This window comes from Diplotaxodon limnothrissa, linkage group LG1 (assembly GCF_057381915.1).
Source record: "Diplotaxodon limnothrissa isolate DT_005_m linkage group LG1, D_limnothrissa_male_GT1.1, whole genome shotgun sequence".
Taxonomy (NCBI): domain Eukaryota; kingdom Metazoa; phylum Chordata; class Actinopteri; order Cichliformes; family Cichlidae; genus Diplotaxodon; species Diplotaxodon limnothrissa.
The window spans coordinates 34,149,513-34,176,304 of record NC_140596.1 but is presented as its reverse complement, the minus strand read 5'-3'; the positions used below and the strand labels follow the sequence as shown (position 1 = coordinate 34,176,304).

Below are 26,792 nucleotides of genomic sequence, written 5' to 3'. Positions count from 1 at the left end.
TCCTGCTAAAACAGCAGAAGAGGCTGATATTTTTCAGCTACTCATTGAGCCAAACTGGTTCTCACGTAACTGAAAAAAGGTGGAAAAGCTTAAAATTCTAATGAAAACAGCAGAAGAGGCTGAGTGCACTGTGGAACAGAAGCTCAAATTAGCAGAAAAGAGGTGAAAACAGCAGAAGAGGGTGAGATTTGTGCTGATAAGAGGTGAAACTGCGGAACCAATCAGAGGTACTGCTTCTGTCTGCTTCATCAGGCTGTGTACTTGTATGTATTTCTGCCATAGACTGTTAACCAGAATCTGAGGTCCATATTAGAAAAGCTGCTAAAATCATTAAACTTTGCAGAATTGTAATAAATTATCAATATGAATTACCGGTCTGTGATAGTGTATAAATTTGTAGTTAAAAAAAAAACATGTGGGCCAAGGTGGAATCGAACCCACGACCTCTGGTCTGAAGAGCGGTGTCATTACCAATCGCGCCACCTCTAAGGGGGCGGGCGCTTTGAAAAAAAGGGTGATGAGGAGTCAGAATTAGATCGCGGTGAGACGCGAAAAACGCCGTTTTTTGGAGTTACAAAACGTCGTGTAACTCAAAAACTAGGTGGGATAGAAGCATAATTCTTGCACTGGGTGAATCAGCGGACTTTGGTGTACTTTGACTGCGATTTACATAGCTCTTTGTATCTCCGTCGCGGAGATATGACGAGAGAAGAAACGGCTTCATTTTCGGAATTTGAAAAATGAGAGGAGGACAGATTTCCACCCCTCAAACAAGTCTAACTCATCTCAGAACGGTAATAGGTGAGAAAATAATTCTTGAATTGTGAGTGTCAGGAGTGTCTGAAGATATACAGGGACAAGCCTCATGTCTTAACTTTGCTTCGTTAAGGAGATATGACGATTTGAAAATGCCTTCAGTTTCAGTATTTGGGTGGATGCCGTAGGCATCCACACTATTGAGATCCTGTTTCTCTTTATTCTTTATCCTTTATTATTCTAGTTGCTCCGTTTCTTTGCCGCTTAACTACTCCCTCAGTTTTCAGCCGATTTTTACCATTCAAACTCTAAACTGTTCTGCTATTTCTGCTTTCGACTGCTATATCTTTTGGTACTTATTACTATTATACTTTTTAAAATATTACACTTTTTTCCTTTAATTTGTCCCATTGAAATGAATGGGAAACTTCTACAATTCTGCTAAAACTTGCTTGTCTTTGAAACTTAACTACTTCCTCATACTTTCACCTAGAAACTCCATTCAAACTTTAAAACGTTCTCAGATGATTGGGCTATTCCTGTGTGATTCAGCTTTTTCATATCTGTTACCGTTTTCATGTAATGACTCTTTAAGTTTTCAGTTACAACTTTGTGATTTTTCAGAAAATACATGTGTTGCTATGGTTGCTATGCAATTAACTCCCACTGCACACTCGTCCGTTCTGAATTTTCTCTTCATGTCTGAACAACTCCTTGCTACTCGCTCAATTTCCACTCAACTTCCACAAATTATACATCAAAACGTAGGTATTTTTGCTGGCTTTAAGACAGTGTCACTATAATTATTGTGAGAGTTACGTTTTTTTCACAATTTGCCTCGAAGTGACACATGGTCTAAAAACTCCCCATTCAAAGTCTATGGGGAGGTTGTGAAACTCAGAGCTGAAATACTGAAACTGAAGGCATTTTCAAATCGTCATATCTCCTTAACGAAGCAAAGTTAAGACATGAGGCTTGTCCCTGTATATCTTCAGACACTCCTGACACTCACAATTCAAGAATTATTTTCTCACCTATTACCGTTCTGAGATGAGTTAGACTTGTTTGAGGGGTGGAAATCTGTCCTCCTCTCATTTTTCAAATTCCGAAAATGAAGCCGTTTCTTCTCTCGTCATATCTCCGCGACGGAGATACAAAGAGCTATGTAAATCGCAGTCAAAGTACACCAAAGTCCGCTGATTCACCCAGTGCAAGAATTATGCTTCTATCCCACCTAGTTTTTGAGTTACACGACGTTTTGTAACTCCAAAAAACGGCGTTTTTCGCGTCTCACCGCGATCTAATTCTGACTCCTCATCACCCTTTTTTTCAAAGCGCCCGCCCCCTTAGAGGTGGCGCGATTGGTAATGACACCGCTCTTCAGACCAGAGGTCGTGGGTTCGATTCCACCTTGGCCCACATGTTTTTTTTTTAACTACAAATTTATACACTATCACAGACCGGTAATTCATATTGATAATTTATTACAATTCTGCAAAGTTTAATGATTTTAGCAGCTTTTCTAATATGGACCTCAGATTCTGGTTAACAGTCTATGGCAGAAATACATACAAGTACACAGCCTGATGAAGCAGACAGAAGCAGTACCTCTGATTGGTTCCGCAGTTTCACCTCTTATCAGCACAAATCTCACCCTCTTCTGCTGTTTTCACCTCTTTTCTGCTAATTTGAGCTTCTGTTCCACAGTGCACTCAGCCTCTTCTGCTGTTTTCATTAGAATTTTAAGCTTTTCCACCTTTTTTCAGTTACGTGAGAACCAGTTTGGCTCAATGAGTAGCTGAAAAATATCAGCCTCTTCTGCTGTTTTAGCAGGATTTCAGAGTTCAGCTTTTTCACTTGTTTTAAGCACAAATTTCAGTTTCTTTACCTCATTTCACAACAAAGTTCTTCCTCTTCACCTCTTTTCTGCTAATTTGAGCTGCTGCTCCACAGTGCACATTTTCCCTCTCATCATATCTTTGCTTGTGACCAGAACTCATTTGGCTCAGAGGGTAGGGCATCTGTCGTGAGACCCGGTGGCAGAGGTTCGAATCCTACCTGTGACAGCTGCTACACATGTTCACTGCTTGCATGCGCTCTGCTTTCTTGACACTCTCCAGTGTGTCATTACACATACAGCCATCTTCAGCAAGCACTTCTGCTTCTACACTTCTTTTCAACTCGGCTTTTTGCTTCTTTACCTCTTTTCAGCAGAAATTATTCCTCTTCACCTCTTTTCTGCTAATTAGAGCTCCTGCTCCACAGTGCACTTAGCCTCTTCTGCTGTTTTCATTAGAATTTTAAGCTTTTCCACCTTTTTTCAGTTACGTGAGAACCAGTTTGGCTCAGTGAGTAGCTGAAAAATATCAGCCTCTACTACTGTTTTAGCAGGATTTCAGAGTTCAGCTTTTTCACTTGTTTTAAGCACAAATTTCAGTTTCTTTACCTCATTTCACAACAAAGTTCTTCCTCTTCACCTCTTTTCTGCTAATTTGAGCTTCTGCTCCACAGTGCACATTTTCTCTCTCATCATATATTTGCTTGAGACCAGAACTCATTTGGCTCAGAGGGTAGGGCAGCTGCCGTGAGACCCGGGGGCAGAGTTTCGAATCCTACCTGTGACAGTTGCTACACATGTTCCCTGCTTGCATGCGCTCTGCTTTCTTGACACTCTCCAGTGTGTCATTACACATACAGCCATCTTCAGCAAGCACTTCTACACCTCTTTTCAACTCATCTTTTTGCTTCTTTACCTCTTTTCAGCAGAACTTCTTCTGATTCACCTCTTTTCTGCTAAATGTTTAGCCTTTTCACCTCTTATTAGCACAATACTAAGCAGCTTCTGCTAATTTCACCAGAATTGTCAGTCTCTCCACCTCTTCTTTGTAAGAATCAGTTTGGTCCAGTAAGGTGAGACGCCGCCTATAGATCAGAAAGGCCAGGTTCGAATCTCGCTCAGGGCAATGTTTTTTGTTTTTTCAACTTTTTCTGCTTTTTTCAGCAGAAATCTTCAGCGTAAGGCATCCACACAGCATTTTCGCAGGAAATGCAATTTTTTCTAGTTCAGCTCTGAGTTTCACAACCTCCCCATAGACTTTGAATGGGGAGTTTTTAGACCATGTGTCACTTCGAGGCAAATTGTGAAAAAAACGTAACTCTCACAATAATTATAGTGACACTGTCTTAAAGCCAGCAAAAATACCTACGTTTTGATGTATAATTTGTGGAAGTTGAGTGGAAATTGAGCGAGTAGCAAGGAGTTGTTCAGACATGAAGAGAAAATTCAGAACGGACGAGTGTGCAGTGGGAGTTAATTGCATAGCAACCATAGCAACACATGTATTTTCTGAAAAATCACAAAGTTGTAACTGAAAACTTAAAGAGTCATTACATGAAAACGGTAACAGATATGAAAAAGCTGAATCACACAGGAATAGCCCAATCATCTGAGAACGTTTTAAAGTTTGAATGGAGTTTCTAGGTGAAAGTATGAGGAAGTAGTTAAGTTTCAAAGACAAGCAAGTTTTAGCAGAATTGTAGAAGTTTCCCATTCATTTCAATGGGACAAATTAAAGGAAAAAAGTGTAATATTTTAAAAAGTATAATAGTAATAAGTACCAAAAGATATAGCAGTCGAAAGCAGAAATAGCAGAACAGTTTAGAGTTTGAATGGTAAAAATCGGCTGAAAACTGAGGGAGTAGTTAAGCGGCAAAGAAACGGAGCAACTAGAATAATAAAGGATAAAGAATAAAGAGAAACAGGATCTCAATAGTGTGGATGCCTACGGCATCCACCCAACAACGCATGTATTTTGTGAAAAATCACAATTGTGCAACTCAAAACTTTAAGAGGCATAAAAGTAAAACGGTAAAAGATTTGAAAAAGCTGAATCACACATGAATAGCCCAATAATTTGTGAACATTTTAAAGTTTGAATGCTTGTTCTACGTGAAAATATGAGGAAGTAGTTAAGTTTCAGAAACAAGCAAATTTTAGCAGAATTGCAGAAGTTTCCCATTCATTTCAATGGGACAAATTAAGCTTAATATTTTAAAAAGTATAATAGTGAAAAATACCAAAAGACATAGCACACATTAGCAGAAATAGCAGAATAGTTTAAAATTTGAACGGTGAAAATCGGCTGAAAATTGCGGAAGTAGTTAAGTGCCAAAAAGTGTACGGAAGTCCCAAGAGGAACTCAATAGTGTGGATGCTTAAAGCATCCACACAACTAGAAAAATTTGCATTTCCTGCGAAAATGCAGTGTGGATGCTTAAAGCTGAAGCTGTATGCAAAAAGTAGCTGAAAAAGCTGAAAAGTTGCAGAAATTGTAAAAACTTTGCAGAAGCAAAAGAAGTTTGCTAAAATGGAATAACTTAGCAGAACTGCAATATCTTAGAGGAAACATAATACTTGGCAGAAATACAATAGCATAGCAGAATTTAGCAGAAATATTGTAACTTACCAGAAACATGATAACTTCTCAAAAATACAAGAATTTAGGAGAAATAGTATAAGATAACAGAAAGAATATATTTAGCCAAAAATACTTAAACATTACAGAAACACTATGATTTAGAAAAATAGTACAACAGAGCAGAAATATTGTGATTTACCAGAGACACTGTGATGAACTATGAATATTGTAATTTTAAATTAAGACTATGTTTTAGAAAAAAAATATTATAATTTGGCAGAAATACTATAATTTAGCAGAATTACTATATTAAGCACAAATCCTATAAAAAGCAGAAATGGTATGATTAAGCGTAATACTACATGTAGTAGAAATACTTTGTTTTAGCACAAATCCCATAAAAAGCAGAAATACTGTACTATGATTTAGTAGAAAAACTATAATTAATCAGAAATACTAAATTTAGCAGAAATACTATATTAAGCACAATTCTTATAAAAAGCAGAAATACTATATTAAGCACAAATCCTATAAAAAGCAGAAATACTATGATTAAGCATAAATACTACATTTAGTAGAAATACTATATTAAGCACAAATCTTATAAAAAGCAGAAATACTATATTAAGCACAAATCCTATAAAAGCAGAAATACTATATTAAGCACAAATCCTATAAAAAGCAGAAATAGTATATTAAGCACAAATCCTATAAAAAGCAGAAATACTATATTTGGCACAAATCCTATTAAAAGCAGAAATAGTATGATTTAGCACAATAGTAATGAGTTAAACAGAAAAATAGCTCATCTGATAGAGTGGGCACAATAATGGTGTCAAATATTTTGTTCTCCTTGTTCTCCAGTATTCTGACATATGTCTCAAAATAGAGCATTCTCTGTACAATTTCACCCCTCACATAACAAGATGAAGATGTGATCCTTGCATTGTTGAGCTGATGCCATTCCTGGTCAGCTGTCTGTTCTCCTTTTGCTGTCTCAATCTTATGTACCATGTCCTCTGTGACCAGTAAGCTTTCAAGGTTGAAGAGTTCCTCCTCACTGTAGACATGCACACTCTGTGTGGGATCCAGCCTGTACTGAGTGGCAGTGGCAGGTAAAGAGGAGGATCTTGGTAAATGTTTACAGATTTTGTGGGTAATCTGGGCTCCTGGTTAGAGAACACGCTCACCAATGCTGTCTTAAGACTGGTCTTCTTGTCACTGAAGGCCATGGTTGCGGTAAGAGGTCAATTTGTTACATCAATGTCTTTGCATGATTTTCCAGTGTTTAGCAAGGAGATGTAAAGTGGGTCACCAGCCAAGTTCTTGTACAGCGTACTCCTTTAAAGGACCATAATAATGTGAGGATAAAACAAGGCACTGTGAAAGTCATCTATGCAATAACAATAACAATAATAATAATAACAACAACAACAACTTGACATTGTACCTGCATCATTATTCAAAAATGTCTTTGAGTTCATTGATCCATGGAACTGGCCCTGGTTCCAAACCCTGAAAAAAAAAATAGCAATAACAAATATAAAAGAAAAAAATACTTATACATATTACTTATAACAGGTTATAAAAGAACATTAAAGGGTCAGTCCTGAATATGAATCTCAGCACTTACTGCTGTTTGGATTTGTCCCACTGTTGGTCTGTCTCGGTGCTGGTGTGAAGATACAACCTGCAGCTTCAGTTCTGAAAAATGTACTGTTTGAAAGGGCAAAACAGTGTGCTTACACACTGCATTGCCAGCTACACACCAGCACCGATCAGAAAAAAAGGACAACAGGGTCCCGAAGCTCAGTCTGCACTAAACCATATAGAAAGCCAGTCTTACACATACTGACAAAGGCTAGAGACTTTTTCAGGGTTAGATGATGGCGCTCAAGATGGAGCAGGAGTTACAAAGTCATTTATAATTCTGTGAACAACCATTATTTACCAGGGCTCACAGAATATGATCACTCTCCTTTCTTAGTGTCCTACAGAGTACAGTACCTAAAAGGATACCTTTATCACAGTAACATTCTAATACAAGTATAAATAATTTTAATAAATAGCATTTGAGTACAAATAACTGATATTAAATTTACCTGAGTATTAAAAGTTATTTCTGGGAATAAATTTAAGTGTCAAAATTAAACCTTTTTCTTATGTGCCATTTTGTTAAGAAAAAAAGCACATTGCTGCAGGTTTAATTAAAACAATATGGTAAGCTTTAGGCTTCAGGAAAAAAATGGTATTGGTTGTGAGACAAACAGTGGTAATAAGGGGACTTGTCATAATCGCTGAGTTCTCTACTGTTCTTTCTTACCCTAAGAGGCTTGATGTCTCTCCCTAAACAGGAACAGGTGAGAACTGAACACCCAGCCGATGCCTAACTTACAGTGTGATGCAAAAGTTTGGGCAAAATTGTTAATAGTCATTATTTTCCTGTATAAATGATTGATTGTTATGATAAAAAATGTCAGTTAAATATATCATATAGGAGACACACACAGTGATATTTGAAAAGTGAAATGACCAGAAAGTGTGTGATAATTGTTTAAACAAAATCAGGCAGGTGCATAAAATTGGGCACTGTTGTCATTTTATTGATTCCAAAACCTTTAGAACTAATTGTTGGAACTCAAATTGGCTCGGTAATCTCAGTGACCCCTGACCTACATACACAGGTGAATCCAATAATGAGAAAGAGTATTTAAGGGGGTCTACTGTAAGTTTCCCTCCTATTTTCATTTTCTCTGGAGAGTAGCAACATAGCAGCTGAAAACAACTCTCAAATGACCTGAAGACAAAGATTGTTCACCATCATGAATTAGGGGGAGGACACACAAAGCTATCTCAGAGATTTAAGCTGTCGGTTTCCACAGTTAGGAACATATTGAGAAAATGGAAGACCACAGGCTCAGTTCAAGTTAAGGCTGGAAGTGGCAGACCAAGAAAAATCTCGGATAGACAGAAGCGACGAATGGTCAGAACATTCAGAGTCGATCCACAGACCAGCACCAAAGACCTACAACATCATCTTGCAGCAGATGGAGTCACTGTGCATCGTTCAACCATTCGGCGCACTTTACACGAGCAGATGCTGTATGCGAGAGTGATGCAGAGGAAGCCTTTCTCCACCCACAGCACAAACAGAGCCGCTTGAGGTTTGCTAAAGCACATTTGGACAAACCAGCTTCATTCTGGAATAAGGTGCTGTGGACTGATGAAACTAAAACTGAGTTATTTGGGCATAACAAGGGGCGTAGTGCATCGAGGAAAAAGAATACAGTATTCCAAGAAAAACACCTGCTACCTGCAGTAAAATATGGTGGTGGCTCCATCATGCTGTGGGGCTGTGTGGCCAGTGCAGGGACACATGGATTCCACTCAGTATCACCAGATTCTGGAGACCAATGTCCAGGAATCAGTGACAAAGCTGAAGCTGCGCTGAGGCTGGATCTTTCAACAAGACAACGACCCGAAACACTGCTCAAAATCCACTAAGGCTTTCATGCAGAGGAACAAGTACAACGTTCTGGAATGGCCATCTCAGTCCCCAGACCTGAATATTATTGAAAATCTGTGGTGTGACTGTCCATGCTTGGAAGCCATCAAACCTGAATGAACTAGAGATGTTTTGTAAAGAGGAGTGGTCCAAAATACCTTCAACCACAATCCAGACTCTCATTGGAACCTACAGGAAGTGTTTAGAGGCTGTAATTTCTGCAAAGGGTGAATCTACTAAATATTGATTTCATGTCTTTTTTTGTGGTGCCCAAATTTATGCACCGGCCTGATTTTGTCTAAAAAAAAAATATTGCACACTTTCTGTAAATCCAATACACTGCATTTCACTTCTCAAATATCACTGTGTGTGTCTCCTATATGATATATTTAACTGACATTTTTCATTGTAACAACCAACAATTTATACAGGAAAATAATGACTATTAACAAGGTTGCCCAAACTTTTGCATCACACTGTAACTCTCAGCCTGGCCATTTCACTTTTCCTGCTGTGCTGGCCTGCCCTGATGATGACAACACTGGTCACCCAGTCATTGTTTGACACTGGTTAAAAAGGGAAGTTATCAATGCACAACTTACAAACATTCCAAAAAGCAAAGCAAAAAACCTTTAGTATTTTGTCAAATGCCATACTTATTTTTGTCGTTTTTAACCAAATCTAGCTCTACTCAGAGTAGAGGAAAAATTCTCAATGTTTCACCATTGGATTCAGCAAAGATGATTCTACTAAGCATTACTTACGGTATTAATATAGATAAATGAAACATTTGCTTCATTTATGAAAGCTGATTCATCAGTGTTAAAACTACAATAAAAGGTGTTACAATCAAGAATTGCTGACATTTCAAATACTCATCAGTCTAAGCTAAGAAACCCTGTGTGACTTGGCCTCAAAAGCACACAGTCCAGTACTTAACCACATAATAATGATTAAAAGTAAGTAATAGTTTTTGTCCTCTAAATATGAAAGCTTGCCTGTTTAATATGCATCTTTGAAACTATTTTTCCCCAAATGTTGGATACTTGTCACAAATATTCCTCTCTGTAGCTCTGACATATCACAGGTCACCTGATGCCTTCGGTTTCTCTCTTGCCTTTCAGTAATCACCTACTTAGAATTCACAAAAGACCAACAATTACACCATTGACAGAAATGTCACAAAAGTCACAAAAAGGTTCTGGTGCAGAGTTCTACTTCTACTTCAGCTTCTTGGAGGCAGGAAGTGTGACAAAAGTGAAGCTTTACAGACAGAGTAGAGCAAAGTAACTGGGACAAATTTAATCTCTAAATGACTATTTACCTGTTCTTGAGAGGGCTCGAACATCATAGTTACTCGATGTTTACACTCTTACAGTCAGTCTTGATCAATTCAGCAAAAACATCTGAAAAACAAAATGTTGCACAATTTTTAAAAATAAAACAAGTAGAATTTTAAGCAAATTCTAACATGTCTGATTCTATACTGTTCAATATTATTTCATTTTCATTGTGACATCACTAGTTACATCTGATATTTCCGAGAAAACACTAAAACAATCAGCTGTTTGTGAGCTGCACACTATGATTGTGATAAAACATTTAAACTTTGTAGCTCATACAGTTATACCTCTGCTTTACGGTCTTCTGGCTTTAAGTTTATTAGGCTCTTCTTGCATAACCATCAGAGAAATAATTGGATAGTAGTCATCTGAATGTTACAGTTACTGAGGCAAAGTGTGTGGCATTAGGAGAAAGAGACAAAAAAGAAAAAACAAAACCTAAGCTGGGAAAGCTATACCTGAAACATCATTAGAAAACCTGAGATGTGGAAACTCAGAGGGGATGTCCAGCAGAGAAAACACAGGGGCTGATAGATAGCAGAGAACGTAGAAGTAACGCAGACAATCTAACGAAAACAGAGGTGAACACACACACTATGGCTGTGTCCCAATTAAGAGACCGCACACTTTGAGTGTGATTACGTCACCGCCACGGGACAACGGCTGTCCCAATTCCAAGTGTACTTCAAATGCATACTCCAAATGCGCCGTCGATTTCCCCAAATATCAAGCGTGGTCCGGTGCACGCTTTGTGGTCCCATATATCCCACAATTCATAGCGCGGCAGTGGGTGTAGATAATTTTGCCGCAAAATATGGCAAAAGGCAGCGGCCGAAGAGTGAACTGTCAATGAATATAACGTCACTGATTTTTGTGCAATGTTTAACGAAGAACATTAAAACATTACTGTTGGCCACATGTCGGCAAAGTTATGTGACATTAGTGATGTTTGTACTTTCAGCGATTACTTGGTTTTAAAGCCTTTACTTCTAAATTATATATATATATATATATATATATATATATATATATATATATATATATATATATATATATATATACACACACACACACACATGTATATACGCCTGTCCCCACACCTCGCGTGGGAGCCGCTGGGGCTCGGCAGGGACCGGTGCCTGTTCCTGCGCCCCGGAAGAAGGCGGCGGAGCCGGCAGCGGTGGAGGCGGCGCCCGAGGAGCCGCTCCAGCCGGGAGAGACTGAGGCGGCACCCGAGGAGTCGCTCCAACCGGGAGAGATAGCAGCGGAGGCGGCACCCGAGGAGTCGCTCCAGCCGGGAGAGACAGCGGCGGAGGCGGCGCCCGAGGAGCCGCTCCAGCCGAGAGAGACAGCGGCGGAGGCGGTGCCCGAGGACCCGCTCCAGCCGGGAGAGGCAGCGGCGGAGGTGCAGCGTGGGGAGCTGCTCCCACCGGGAGGGGCGGAGAAGCCGCGGGATAAGTCGGTGGTGCCCGTGCTAGGGGAGTCCGCGGCACCGAAGCCCGAGGTTGGCGGGGTGAGCAGAGCGGCCTCACCTCCACCAGAGGCCGGTGCCTGCCGGACATCTGCCCAGCCGCCTGCGAGCCGGGGCGCACGACCGTGCCGACCGCGCCGCGTTCACCTGCCACGCGGCCGACCTTCCGCCTGCGGTGGGGGGAGTACGTTCGGCCGGATGGTTCCCCGGCCTCAGTCAGGCGATGGGGGTATGTGGCGAGGCGTAGCCTGCGGTGCCGTGCAGAGGAGGCGGACACACCTGTACGGCGTCCGCAATCACGCCCCGCCGAATTAAATATTGTACTGGGTCCTGTGGTTGGGTTGTTGGTGTTATGTTGAGCTGGCAGCAGGAGAGCTGCAGCTCTGAGTGCGAATGTACAGCAACCATGTAGGGATTAATAAAAAAATATCAAAATGCCACTGGGTCTGCCGTGGTCGTTTACAATGATACATTTAAAGTCATACTAACTTTGACATATTTCTTCATATATTTGTTGAATTAAATGGTTATATGAATTAAACAGTCTGTCTGTACATAATTCTGACAGATTTTAAGGAGGCTGTAAGCTCACCAAGCCAAAACCCCAACCATACTATAGCTTTTACATCATTACATTTCTGAGTTTCATAACTGTGGTGGTGCAACTACATAATACATTATTTTAAACATACCCTAAACAACAGCTTTACAATGAACACAACTGTAAAGATTTCTGACCTTAAGTGTTTTACCCTACAGCAAGCTATCACGATTAGGCACTTATATTTAACATAGCTAATACATTTACCTTTTCCTGTCATGTGTTGACCAAGTTTAGCTTACCTTTTTGAAGTAAAACCTTGAAGCTTGACCCTTTGAATTTTGAAATGTTAGGATGCTCAGTCACCGTGTGCAGCCTTGAAACCTGCGCCTTCGGACGAAATCTGGAGGGAATTAGCACTCCTGCGTCTATGAACGTATTCGAACCGCATTGATTTCCCGCACTCTGTCCCGGGGACTAGCAGTAACGTGGATCTGTTAGGCGTGCTTCCATGACACCAGGAAAAGAGATCGCCACTTTCAAAATAAAAGCTCATCTAAAAAAATACATGCAGGGCTTTAGCAGTCGAACTTTAAAAAAACTACATAATACATTAACTACATAAAAAATAAAAAAGACCAGTAATTTTATACGTTTTAAATTGTAAGTTTGAGACTTATAAAATAGTACTGATAATTTCATAATTCAAATTAGACAAGAATCGGGTCTGATCACCAACAAAAACCGCCCTAAAGTAAAGGGACAAAATCAACACAAGGCAGTACAATTGGGAAAAACAACAATCATAGTTAGCCAATCAGGCCGATGGCAACAGATTGCATCACAATTTGTAACATCAAAGACCAGCGGTCCCTTTCCCGGTCTTTCTGAAGAAACTTACAGACACAGTCACAGCTCTTCTACTTTGTGCTCTTGTGATATTAAGAACTTCATAAAACGTAAGTATTGATATTGAAGCCGTTTTTTAGTGCCTTTATACCATGTATAACACATTATAATGTAGTGAAAGATAAAAAATCTAGCCATTTAAGTTCCTGTGAATATAAAGACCGTCAAAGTACCCCTAAAATTTGGTCTGACTTTTCTATCGGCCTATGAATGTTTTATATATGTGTATCTCCATTTTTCTCTCGAAGAAAAAAAATTACTTTTGATAAATTCACATTTAGTATTGATAGCAATGTATTTGTAGGTGTCATAGTTTGATGAACTTATTGTTTCAGGGATATTTAATTGAAAAAACTATCTGAATGTATTCATGAAAATGGCATCTATTTTTTTATGAAATATTAAGATCTTACAGAATCAGACAAATCTTCCAGATCTATAACAGTTTTATAAACTTTAAGACGTTACGTTTGGGCTGTTAGTAGGAAAGAATTGCTTAAGGCTGGCACTCTGCCCTGGCAACCGTCTCCCAACTTTGCTGTTTCTGGTCATAAAATTGCCATTTTCTGCCCAGTTAAGGAGGGCGGGACTGACCAAAAAGCAGGGACAGTAATTCTATAATTTTATTGGCTCAAATGATTAAAAAGGGGAGCCAATATGAACTAAAGCCACAGAGACCAAGCAGGCGCACTATGTTTTTGTTTGTGTGTGTGCACCTGGCCTGTGTGTGTTGGGGGAGGGGGAAGGGCAGGCAGGCAATCTTTAAGATGTCTGTAATGTTGCTGTTTTTCACTTCAGGAGCATGAATCCTTTTTCAGATAATCTTCCTATGATGATTCATTGTTTTCTATTGTCCACTGTAACCTATTTTCAAGTATTATTTTAATTAATAATTATTTTAATTATTATCTGAAAACAATTAAACACCTGAAAGGCCCTGGGGACCTTTTGTGGCTTTTGCATTTTTCGATTCCAAGCCATTTGCACTGTGTTTAATTGAATATAGCCAAATTCTCCAAAAAAAAGTTTGGTATAATTTTATTTCAAAATTCAAGTCTGACTTCCTTAAATTAGCTTCAGTGGCTAAGCTAACAATACACATCCTCTTAGAGCCCTAGTGGACGTTTTCGTCCCATTGACTTCCATTATAAACGCTATTTTTCACTGCAGAATTATTACCGTTAATGTCCTGGTGATTACTCATGTCTCCGTCTCGTTTTGGTCTATTGGCCTTAGAGTTGTAATTTTTTTATTTGTCCACCGGGTGGCGCCCTTGCTCCACATTTGACCCCGGGCTGGAAAACAGCGGGCTGCTTGGACAGACCTGCCGGAAATGAAGCCTCATTTCCGGCGTGCAGCACCGGCTTCGCCCGCTGATCGTGCGGGACCATTTTTTTGTCCTTAGGACCATGAGAGGGTGCTTTTTTTTTTTTAGTCAACAGGAAATGACGTATTTGTTGTCACGTGGTATCGGACGTGTGGGCTGGTAAAAGCAGTCCCCGGTGATCGTGCCCCGGTGATCGTCGCGACTTACCCCGGCAACATGCACTTATTTCGGCCTAGAGGAGGAGCATTTGCCGCCTGGAGACCATTTTCTGGTCCTGAAAAAAAAAATAAAAGGCGATCGAAATGACTGTTTGTGCCAATCTTTAGTCCATCTAAAGGCCTAATTATAATAACAATCAAATATTACTTCAAATGTTTTTTTGGGAAAATATTTAGTTTTTTAGTTTTTTTTTTAGTTTTTTTGTAATTTAAAGGGTTAAAACAACGAAAATATAATTAAAACTTTATATGAATATTTCAGGGAGAAGTAGTTTTAAAAGACTGACAAATTTAAAGTGAAAAAAAAAATTAATATTTAATATTTTTATTGCACTTTTTGGGCGTGGTCGATAGTGTGCATTTTATGAAATGCGCTCCTGGAAAAAAAATAAAAGGCGATCGAAATGACTCTTGGTGCCAATCTTTAGTCCATCCAAAGGCCTAATTATAATAACAAACGAATATTACTTCAAATGTTTTTTTTTGAAAATATTAAGTTTTTTTGTTTTTTGGGCCTAAAAAAACAGGGCGCTCATGTAATAAACCTGGGATTTAAAGGGTTAAAACAACGAAAATGTAATTAAAACTTTATATGAATATTTCAGGGAGAAGTAGTTTTAAAAGACTGACCAATTTAAAGTGGAAAAAAATATGAATATATAATCTTTTTATTGCACTTTTTGGGGGGTGGACGTTTAGGTCCATTAGGGCCTTTAGAGGGTGCATTTTTTAAGGGCCTACCAAGGGTTTTAAGTGGGGAAAAGAAAATTGTGATTTTTTTTCTGCGTTCCATCCAGAGTGAATTGGATAGACTTACATGTGCTGTAATATTTGTATGTATTTTATGAAGGCTCATAAGCGTTTAATTAATTTTCAGACCAACATTTTGTAAAGATAATTTGTGTTTTTACAAAAATATTGAAATGTTTTCAGGTATGTAAATATCAAGCAGGAACCTCAGAAACACACGTAGGGTTGAGGAAGTTCATGATGTGTTTGTTTTATATCAAAATGTGAAGAGATGACATGAAAGCAACAGGTGTTACTGTATTCTGTCAGAACTGTATCCAGCAGAAATGTATGAACCTGTTAATGTGTTTATTTTGCTTTTTTTATTTTCAGAATGGCCTTAAGGAAACTGACTGACAACCGGCCTGAGACGCCGTATTTCCGGCCCCCACCCATTCATATCCGGGTGTTGAAATGTTGTGACCAGCTAAAGGTGATTCAATTCAATTTTATTTATATAGCATCAAATCACAACAGTCGCTTTAAGGCGCTTTATATTGTACAGTAGATCGTACAATAATAAATACAGAGAAAAACCCAACAATCATATGATGTAGACTTTCACATGTATGAACGTGACTATGGAGTAAGATCATAGAAATACATTTCTTTATTTATGTATTTATCAGGTGATCAGCTGGGTTACTGAGGATGGAGAGGTCAAAGCACTGTCAACAAAAAAAAATAAAGTGGCAGCAATCACAGACGGTGAAACAGTGCTGAAGATCACCTTGTTTGAAGAGTTCTCCTCCAAAGTAAAACAGGACATGTCCTACATGATGAGGGGACATGAGCTGAGGGGCCAAGCTCCCCCTTATCTCATCAATATCACTGCGAGGACACAGTTCTTTAAAGCTCCTGCCCTGGCAGTCTCGGAGGCCCTCATAATAAAGGCGGAGGAGCTGCTTAATCCACCTTCCCCAGCAACACCACTAAAGATGAGCCCAACATCTGGAGGGCTCATGACAGTGGAAGGGGAGGTTGTGGAGGTAAATATTTGTGGTTCCATCAGAATTGATATTGCTTCAGGTTTTCAAAGAAACCATTACTTTTTTGTCTTTAAAAGTAAAAATAATAATTTTATTGTTCTTGTCAAACAAACACAAAATTGTGAGAACAAGATCAACCACTATTATTTTGTAAATGGTTGTAGATTTATCATTAACAACAATAATAAAATAATAGATGTAGTAAGTCAAGAAAGTAGCACCTAGATGTACACACACAGATTTATGCAATCACTATAACTGACATTATATTTTAATTGAATTTTCAGTGTTCGGCAGTGAGGACAGTTTGCTCAGGCAAACAACTGGTGCCAATACGCACTCTCCAGCTAAAACAGGTAATGGTGCAACTAAAGTGTAATATTGAAAATGGTGAAAATAGGCATATTTGAGATTTCCATTAGTTAATGAATAAATGTTTCATTCTGTCATTTTTGTGATTTCAGGATGGACATACCATGACTGTCTCCTTGTGGAGGGAGGCGTCAATTGTTGACGTTCGTGTGGGAGATCAGGTAAAGATCTCCCATGTGAAAGTGCACCGCTCCGCCTATGGAGTACAGCTCCAGTCAACTTCCCATACAAAGACTGAGGTATGAAGAAGCCATATGTTTGTACCAACATGTAATAGCAATGTCATTTGCCAAAATGTTTAGAATTATAGGTGGTCCAAAAGATTGACTCTGTTCATCTGGACGTAGCATTTTCAAGTGGGAGAAATGTTTCATCACTCATCCAAGTGACTTCTTCAGTCTCAGCGGACTGCAGGTTTCTGTGGTCTTTGATCAGTGCCCGTGACAATTTGTATATTACTGACCAATTAACTGACCTCCCAGCCTATTGCTTCTTCAGTGGGCTAGTTTCAGTCATTATGCAATGTACTGTTTAAAAGATTGGGTAAAACAGACTGAAGAAGTCACCTGGATGAGTGACAAAACATTTCTCCCACTTGAAAATGCTACGTCCAGATGAACAGAATCATCCTTTTGGGATTTACTTACATGGATCATTGAGCATGCATCAAGACGTGATTACCATATTAAATATATGCTTTTTGTGTATTGACAGACAAAGGAAGATGAAAGTACTCAAGTAACTGTAGTTGGTGTGGACACTGCAGAGCAGTGCAGTGCACTGCAGTCCACCCAGCTGCAAGTTCTCCTTCTAACTGGAGAAACCCTCTTCATTGAAGAGGAGATGTGGAAGCCCTACGAGGAGGAGTTTGAGAAGCACAGGATCACTTTTACTGTAAAAATCAAAGGAAAACAAATAGTACACATAAAAAAACCAGAATAAATATATATAGATATAGATATATATAGATATATATATAGATATAGATATAGATATGTATATATATATATAGATCTATATATATAAATATAGTTCATTTGTTTTGTTTGTATTTTTTAAAATGTTCAAGTTGCTATGTTCATTCATTTAAACAATATTTAAAAGTTATAGTTTCAACTGCATTCTTATGCTAAGTGTTTTTTAATCTGATAAAATCTAATAAATAGCTGAAAATGCATAAAGCAGTCTCATGTTTATTAAATGAAACAGAAGACATGGTTTATAAAACACTCTCTAATGTACAGTTACATTGCATGCTCTGTACAGAGCTTAACAGACTTTTTAAGCACTTAAAACCTTCGATAAAGAACACTCCTGTAGGCCAACAACTGCCTATCTGTATGTTCAACATCATATAATACTGTTTTTATGTGTGTTTTTTAGAAGGCTGAAAGATTATATATGTTTTTCTTAAACAGTTTGAAAACATTAATAACAGTCAGTTTCAGTTTCCCTAAGTGTTGTGGTGTATTAGCTTCTGTGCTGGCTGAAGCCTATCAGGGCAAGTCCATTTAGCTCAGAATTCATATGATTACTACCAGTGTTTATTAGAGTAAAAGAAATAAATGTGAGAAGAACATGTGAGTAGTTTCTTTTAAAAAGCCTCATGGCAATGGGGATAAAGACCGTCCTGAACCTCTGAGTCCTGCAGTGCAGTAAGATGACCCTCTCACTGCAGTTCATCTTGTCCTGTGAGGATGCTTAGGTGGCTGTATTTATTGTTCTCCATTTTAGATTACAACTTCTTCCTCATCTGCTCTGCACGATGTCTGACTGACTCAACATCTTTGCAGACTGTCCTGCATTGTTTTGTTTTGTTTTTAGGTCTGGTGAACTCTTTACCACCTCCTTGGTGTTGGTGTTCAGGAGAAGACTGTTGTCATTGCTTCAGTCAGTTAAACAAATCTATACTAGAAAAATTTGCATTTCCTGCGAAAATGCAGTGTGCATGCTGTAAAGCTGAAGCTGTCTGCTGAAAATAGTTGAAAATAGCTGAAGAAGCTGAAGAAATCAAAGTCAGTGTTTAAAAAGTTGTTGAAATTTTAATAACTTTGCAGAACAACATCAAGTTAGCAAAAATGTAATAACTTATCAGAAATGCAATAACTTAGAAGAAACATAACAATTCAGCAGAAATGTTGTAGTTTACCAGAAGCTACAACTTAGCAGAAATGTAATAATTTAGTCAAAAATTAATAACTTGGCAGAAATATTACAACTTACCAGAACTGCTATAATTTTGCAGAAATGTAATTATTAGGAAAAAAATTTATACAGATAACAGCTGAAAACGATGAAGTAACCTCAAAGTTACTTGTTTAACTGTGAAAAATGACCAGAAACATTAGAAAAGAAAGAAAACCAATTCAATTCAATTTATATAGCGCCAAATCACAACAAAAGTCACCTTAAGGCGCTTCATAGATACAGAGAAAAACCCAACAATCATATGACATATGACCCCTATGAGCAAGCACTTTGGCGACAGTGGGAAGGAAAAACTCCCTTTTAACAGGAAGAAACCTCCAGCAGAACCAGGCTCAGGGAGGGGCGGCCATCTGCTGCGACCGGTTGGGGTGAGAGAAGGAAGACAGGAATACCAGCCAGCAGATAAACTGATGTGAAACAAAACCAAGGTAAAATTGCAGAATTTACACAGTTGGTGAAATGTAAAAATGGCAACATAAAAACCCCAAACAAACAAACAAAAAAAACCCAAACAACATTTAGTTAATAAATGCACAAGATGATTCGATGATAAATATGGTACCAATCTACAAAATACTGTCGAAATGAAGTCCACATTGTGATATATTTCAGGTGTGGAGAGTCACACAGCTAAACAATCGATGTGCATATTTAAAGAATCAAATAAAGAACATTGTTGTGGAATAAATTACAGTGAATAATAATCACTGCCCTGCGTTAGAGAGTGACTTATGATGAGGTATTAATTGGCTTAACTTTACCTCTAACAGCTTTTCAGATAGTGCTGTGACCAGGGTGAAATCCATCATAAAGTAACTGTAAACAGTAGAACCATTAGCATGAATGTTATGGTTCTACCCTGATCAAAACTCAAGTCAGCTGTGTGACCTTATATAAAATGATAAAGAGGAACACATATAAATGACCTTTATGAACTTTTCAAAATGACTTTATATGTCTGACCCATTATCTATATATATTAGAGCAGATGTGGAAAACCACTGTTAGACCTACTCTATACTAACACAAACACAGTCAAAAATTCATTGCTAGTGTGACATGTGGTCCTTTTTGCCTTTGACCAATGATATGCTGGTTACTTGGACCAGTTTAGTATTTGCTGTCACAGAGGAATGTTAACCATAAATCCAAAAGACAAAACTGAAAAAATATGTTAATTGCAAACATGTTTTTGCTTAATAAAAGGATTGAAATTACATGGAAACTGTCACCTTAAAGCCTCATTGTAAATATCATCACAAACAGATGTTTTCCACACGGTTAACAAAGCTCCACCACATCCAATCACTGCATATAAATCTAAAAGAAAACAACAACAAATAAAATGTAATTAACACAAGTGAAGTCTAAGGAGCTTGGAAAGAAAAGCGTCTGGACTTCTTTGAGTTCCTTGAAGACGTTTCACCTCTCATCCGAGAAGCTTCTTCAGTTCTAAGGGTCAATGGTGAAGAGTCCCAGATTTAAACCCAGTGGGAGTTTCCCCCCAAAGAGGGACAAAGAACCCCCTGATGATCCTCTACCTAATCACATGAGCCAAGGTGTGAAAGTGGGTGTGGGTCCCAATCAGCCAGGGTTTCGGGTGAGCTCATTGTGAAACCTGGCCCCACCCTATCATGTGATTTCCCGAGGTCAGGAAATCACCCACGCCCACTCCCAGGGTGTGAGTGGACGTTACGGTGTCTGGGGAGGGAACTCAAAACTGGATTATAGATGGCAGACAGTTGGTGTCATAAACCACCGCCTCTGTTTAAAGATGGTCGCTCACAGTGGACGTAAATGGCTTCTTTCACTCCTCCATCTGTCCAAAATGTGAACATTGGCATCCTCAAAGACTGACCTTTGTCCTTTAGATGCAGATGAACTGCTGAGTCTTGTCCCGTGGAGGTGGCTCTTCTATGTTGTGCCATGTGCTTGTGAAGTGGCTGTTTGGTCTCTCCGATGTAGAAGTCTGGGCATTCCTCGCTGCACTGTACAGCATACACCACATTGTTAAGTTTGTGTTTAGGAGTTTTGTCTTTCGGGTGAACCAGTTTCTGTCTGAGTGTGTTACTGGGTCTGAAGTACACTGGGATGTCGTATTTGGAGAAAACTCTCCTGAGTTTTTCTGATACACCGGCTACATAGGGGATGACAATGTTGTTGTGTCTGTCTTTCTTATCCTCCCTCGCTGGTGTCTGATGTTCTTTTCTGTGAAGCTGGAATGCAGGCACACTGGACGAGCTTATTCTAAAAAATACAGAAAAAGGAACATTTTATTTGTGTTAAGGCCTAAAAACTACAAATAAGTTATACAATGAACAATATTGAAATACCTTATAGGTGCTGCAGGCCATATAACCAGAATCCAGAGCAATCTCACACTCACATGATGGTGAGGAAAGACATGAGCTCTGCAATGAGGTTTGAAGGCCTCAGTTGGGACACGGAAGAACTCAGAAGACAGCAATACCTGCACAGAGAGACAGAGTAGAAAAAGCATAGATTTGTAATCCATAATGTGAATTAAAACTCAAAAAGTGGTCTAACAGTGTGCACATCTGATCGGGTGTGAAGTTGGTCCTGTCTTCCAAGGAGCTGTCTTCTTGCAGTCGTTTTCTGACAGTCTCCACTGCCTCTGTAGTGGGTATGCAAGTGAAGAGAGAGACTACATCAAAGGACATCATGAGAACCTTCACAGACATGACACAAGGGAAGACTTTTGATTTAATAACTAAGCTTAAAACAAGTGTTACCTTTGAATATTTGTGGGAAAAATCTGATGCTACCCGAAGAATACAAAGCCACACTGGAAATGATGACAGGCTTGCAGCCCTCTGTCTTCCTGGAGTGAGGTGCCCGATCAGTAGAAGTGAATTGACAGAAGTCAGTGTCTGTAAGAGTGGCCAAACACTGATACTCTGTCCACTTGCGTAGAGTCTAAGAAGCTGGAATGCAGGCACACTGGACGAGCTTGTTCTAAAAAATACAGAAAAAGGAACATTTCTTTTGTCTGTAGAAACCCTAAAAACTACAAATAAGTTATACAATGAACAATGTTGAAATACCTTATAGGTGCTGCGGGCCACATAACCAGAATCCAGAGCAATCTCACACTCACATGATGGTGAGGAAAGACATGAGCTCTGCAATGAGGTTTGAAGGCCTCAGTTGGGACACGGAAGAACTCAGAAGACAGCAATACCTGCACAGAGAGACAGAGTAGAAAAAGCATAGATTTGTAATCCATAATGTGAATTAAAACTCAAAAAGTGTCAACAAGTATAATCATTTGAGTGTGGAATTATTTATGCAATAAACAGGATTTTAATTAATTAATTGAATTAAAAACACTGACATTTTTTTTTATCAAAGATAAAGAATGATACCTCTCTCTGCTCTGAGGATCACTGAGCATCTCTGACAGGAAATACAGTTTCCTCAGTATGAGTCATCATTGATGGTCTCAGAGGTGTGTAGTGTGGTAGCATGATGATGGTCTCCAGATCAGGCAGGAGGTCAGGTGATGGGTGTGTCATCTTCTCCATTGAAGACACACTGGTATGGCAATTCATAACACAGCAGTCTCCTTGTGGCATGTAGTTATCTGTGCAATCCAGCACTGATGGATCAGGTTTGGCTCAGCAGTTCATGAAGATGGTGTCTGAAAAAATATATCTAACAAAACACGTGCTTATAACACCACCCACCCAGCTCAGCCCCCAAGTGTCTATGTAATGCTGGTATGGGGTGTCGGTTACTAAGTCTAATTAGTGCATCAGAAAGCGGGGGCTACACCTAAAGCCCACACTTTTTGATGTCTTTGTTTATTAGCAGCTTTTTCCAGCTGCTCAGAGAATTCTGACTTGGCCTTTATCCACCCAAACCCAAACCCACCCGGATAAAGGCCAAGTCAAACTCACACACCATACCAGCATTACATAGACACTTGGGGGGTGATCTGGGTGGGTGGTGTTAAACTGTAGTCGGGAACTTTCAGAAAACTATCCATTTACTTCTAAATCAGTTTTTATACATATTCTGTAAGCTGTACTAATGTTTTTCTCTACATAATGTATCATTATAGACATCTCTGGTAGCCTAAAGATAGTTTATAACTTTTGACATTTTTTACCTGTAAAACATGATAAGCAAAAACTCATTCATCACAAAAACTTTTGATTCTACAAAAGCTACTATAATCAAGAAAATATAATTGTCTGTATTTATTCATGTGACCCATAATAAATACCTGCATTTATGTGGGATTTATTTATTTACTATTTCATATTTTCAAGCCCTTGGAGGGGAAGATCTCGTTTGTTGAGCTACATACGTCACAGTAAAAAGATTTAGTCATTTAAAACATGAGAATAAAAGAAATGATGTTGGTTTAATAAATGTTGCAGCACATTTCAGATCAGAGGTGCATGATAGCAGATGTTCTCTGCTCTGCATGAAGTTCAGCAATGATTTGGTGAAATGATTAATAACATTGCAATAAGAAAGGGTCTTCTTACAGACAGAGTAGGGAAGACAATTTTTTCAATGAAAAATTTTTTTCATGCTCTACAATCAGTAAACTCTGTAACAAACATGATCTGTAATTGTTTCAAAACTCACCAGACGACTTCATGATTGGCTCGAGGACAGGACACAAAACACAGGGTTGTGGTAACTGTAATATGATCTCAGAACACCTGAATATAGACATTTCTGTGGCTGAGAAATAAAAATGAGGTCAAGCAGGGTGTTCTTGTCTGTAGTGCCAGAAGTGATCAGCTGTGAATACCCTCTCGACTGAAACTGCTCCAGAATCTGTTTTCTTCCACTCTGCAACTGGTTCTCATTAAAATCTCCACACACAATTATTGGGTGACAGTCCATTATTTCAAGTGAATCTAAAAGACTTACCAGGTTTTGCATGAATGGTGTCAAACTGTAGTCAGGGGGTCTGTACACAACAGCAATGAGTGCAGGGAATGGAGCCTGAACCTTCAACACTAAAAACTCAAGATCAGTGACATTATGTAGATACTGTTTTACCTGAACCTGAAAATGATTCCTCAAATACACAACAACTCCCCCACCACTTCTGCTGGCCATGTGAGGAAAGTTTGTGTAGGACACATGTCTGTTGCGTTTGAACATGGTGTAGCCATCCAAATGAAGACTGTCTGCAACAAAGGAGCCTTGAAGGTGAGACTCAGTGAGACACAAAACATCTGCTAAACACATTTCATGATGACTCTTGATGTCACTGATGTGAGATGGCAAACCCTCTGTATTGTGATGGATCAGTGTAAGAGTGTCAAGTCTGCTGGCTGTTTCTCTGACCTGAAGAAGAGGCATCATTTCCTCAACACTGGCTTGTCTCATGGTTTGGAGCGCTGCAGTTACCTCGGGATTGGCGTAAATCTTTTTCTCATCCAAGTCCTGCAAATAGAGTCCACTGAGAGACGTCACCCTGCTGAGAGCAACGTAAGCCATACCTGGTTCAAAAATGTTCTTCATTGAAACTACAGCTGTCTGTGTTGTAAGACCCTGAGTTTTGTGAATTGTGCAAGCGAATGCTAGCTTTACAGGAAACTGTCTGCGTACTGCTCCTTTAAACTTCAGACTCTCCTCTGCTCTCTCAATGTAAACCAGATCATCAGAAGCTGCATTAGCACTGCGGTTGTGTCTCATAGGCTGCCGGTTGTCCATCCTGAGCCCCAGTTTAATTATGTGTCCATCATTTTCAGATCTCACCACCTTTACCAGTATACCAAAAGCACCGTTGACTAAACCGTTTAGTGTGTCCAAGTTTCTGGTCAGCATGACTCGAGCTCCTTCAGCAACATTCAGAGTGTCAGGTAAATCATTTCTCCCACCTGTAAATGGTTTGTCTCTTCGTTCCATTCTGCCTGTACATTTATCCTTCTGGAAATCGTCTGCATTGATGATTATGATGTTTGAATGAAGCTTCTTCAGGGTATCTGTGTTGTGGGATTCCACATTCTTGTTGGTGGCATAAATGTGTAAGACCTCAGTTGGACATTCTTCTGGTGCAGTCACAGCCTGTGACAACAAATCTCTGTCGCACTGAGAAAGCTCATCTGTCTTTTCTTTGACTCTAATCCTGTTCAGCATCTCTGCAAAGGCCACATCATCTTTCTGACGCATGATCTCGGTTAGAGTGATCATCTGAAAATGTTCCTGCCATAGGTCAATCTGTTCTGGATCGTAAACACAGAGAGGTTTAGACTGTCGCACTGGTGGCAGCTGGTAAAAATCTCCAACAGCTAAAACTGACATTCCACCAAAAGGTCTCTGAGTGCCTTTGATTTGTTTCAGTCTTGCATCCACATAAGCAAAAAGGGGTTTTGAAACCATTGAAATCTCATCAATAACAATAATTTCAGCATTCATCAGCTCAGATCTGACTTCATCCAGTTGGTTACCAAGTCCTTGAATGGGTGGTTTCAGACTCCTGGGTAGTTTCAGTAGAGAATGTAATGTAGAGCCATTGATAGAAAAAGCTGCTGTACCGGTAAATGAAGTCAGTAAAACAGTTGGATTTGATATGTCAGCTTCTTCTGCATTAGCAGGCAGTCTGCTCAGGATCTTTGATGCTTCAGAATGAATACACTTAATCAGATGTGACTTTCCAGTTCCTGCACCACCATTGATATAGAAGAAAAATGGATCTGGGTTCAAACCACAAACTCGCTGAATACACCAGTCTCTTATGGCATAGAACACGCAGGCCTGCTTCTGGTTCAGATTCTGATACATTACACGTACCACGGCTGGATCTACTGCAGGTTGTTCTCTGATGGCTCTGATCTCTGTTACAGCATCAGACTGACGACTGTAGTCGGGGACATTCTCCTGTTCGTTCTCATCATCAGAATGTCTCTCAGGAAGATTCTCATCACATTGCAGCCTCACAACTTCAGATTCAGGAGCAAGATTACACCATTCATCGATCACAACATCCCTATTTTGTTCAAACTCTTCCAGTGCACTCTCAATATCCTCAGAGTTCTTCTCATACTTGTCTTTATTTCTTTTCACAACCCTTTTCACAGACTCACTGTGGTCTGAACATGGAAGTCGTACAAAACCTGAGTTGTAGAAGGACTGATAGGTTTGGAACCCTTGTGGTTTCAGTTCCTGCTCTGATCTGTGTGGAAGGTAAAGTCTCAACAGTCGACCATAATATTGCTCAGGATCTTTTTCCTGTGAACAGTGGTAATATCTGATTATAGCTGGTTTATCATTCTTTCGCCTTTGTACAAATCCAAGCTGGTTTAGAAGAGGAAGCACATCTTTTCCTTCATTTGGACCACTCACCAACCTGCACAAGGCAGCAAAATCAGCCAGTGACATTTCCTCATATTCTGGGGTCTCAGGTCTGCATTTGTATTTATCACTCAAACTTGTCATCCAAATATTACAACTGTCGTGTGTTGTGCTTTCCAGGAAGCTCATGGGCCGACTCATTTTTACTGGGTTATCATCTGTTGGTACAAATACAACACTGCGGGAACATTTTTTCATTTTTAGGCCACAGACTCGAGTCACACACTCCTGTGCGCTGATTTCTCTCTTTTTTGAGTAAGCCTGCATCACAGCTCTCATTTCATCACACTCATTGACGGTGTTCTTATCAGAGTTGTCAATAACTGTCTTCAGGTATTCAGAGAGGCCAGATTCTTTCTTTGTTATATATTTACAGAGGTATTCTATACATGAATAGGCATTCAAAATGAATGAGACATCTAAATTAGAGTTCCAGGCTTCAAGCAGGTCTGGGTTGTAATTGTTGATCCAACACTCATTTGGGTCACGTTTCAGAATCAGAGCTGTTTTCTTGTTTATGTCTTGGAGGCATTGTTCATACTCATTCATTGTTAGGTTGCATCGTGACAGAATCTGCTCTATGGTGAGGGAAGCAGCTTCAG

At 39.3% G+C, this 26,792-nt stretch overlaps 1 protein-coding gene and 1 long non-coding RNA gene across 2 annotated transcripts; both read right to left on the bottom strand.

Annotated features, from left to right (window-relative positions):
- Nucleotides 1–21,669: 21,669 nt before the first annotated feature.
- On the bottom strand, nucleotides 21,670–22,728 carry LOC146640084 (uncharacterized). The gene is made up of 3 exons (XR_014906335.1): nucleotides 22,233–22,728; nucleotides 21,912–22,048; nucleotides 21,670–21,822 (listed from the first exon to the last, which is right to left on the bottom strand). It is a non-coding gene; the product is annotated as an uncharacterized LOC146640084 (long non-coding RNA).
- Nucleotides 22,729–23,571: 843 nt separating this feature from the next.
- LOC146640083 (ATP-dependent DNA helicase PIF1-like) lies at nucleotides 23,572–25,483 on the bottom strand. Its single transcript, XM_085357647.1, has 2 exons — nucleotides 23,890–25,483; nucleotides 23,572–23,797 (listed from the first exon to the last, which is right to left on the bottom strand). Exons 1-2 carry the CDS (start codon nucleotides 25,252–25,254, stop codon nucleotides 23,789–23,791), a joined length of 1,374 nt encoding a protein of 457 aa, XP_085213773.1. The 5' UTR covers nucleotides 25,255–25,483; the 3' UTR covers nucleotides 23,572–23,788.
- Nucleotides 25,484–26,792: the final 1,309 nt, after the last annotated feature.

Excerpts from the sequence above, each read along its gene's own strand:
- LOC146640083 (XM_085357647.1), bottom strand. The coding sequence starts at position 25,254 with ATGAATGCTGAAATTATTGTTATTGATGAGATTTCAATGGTTTCAAAA.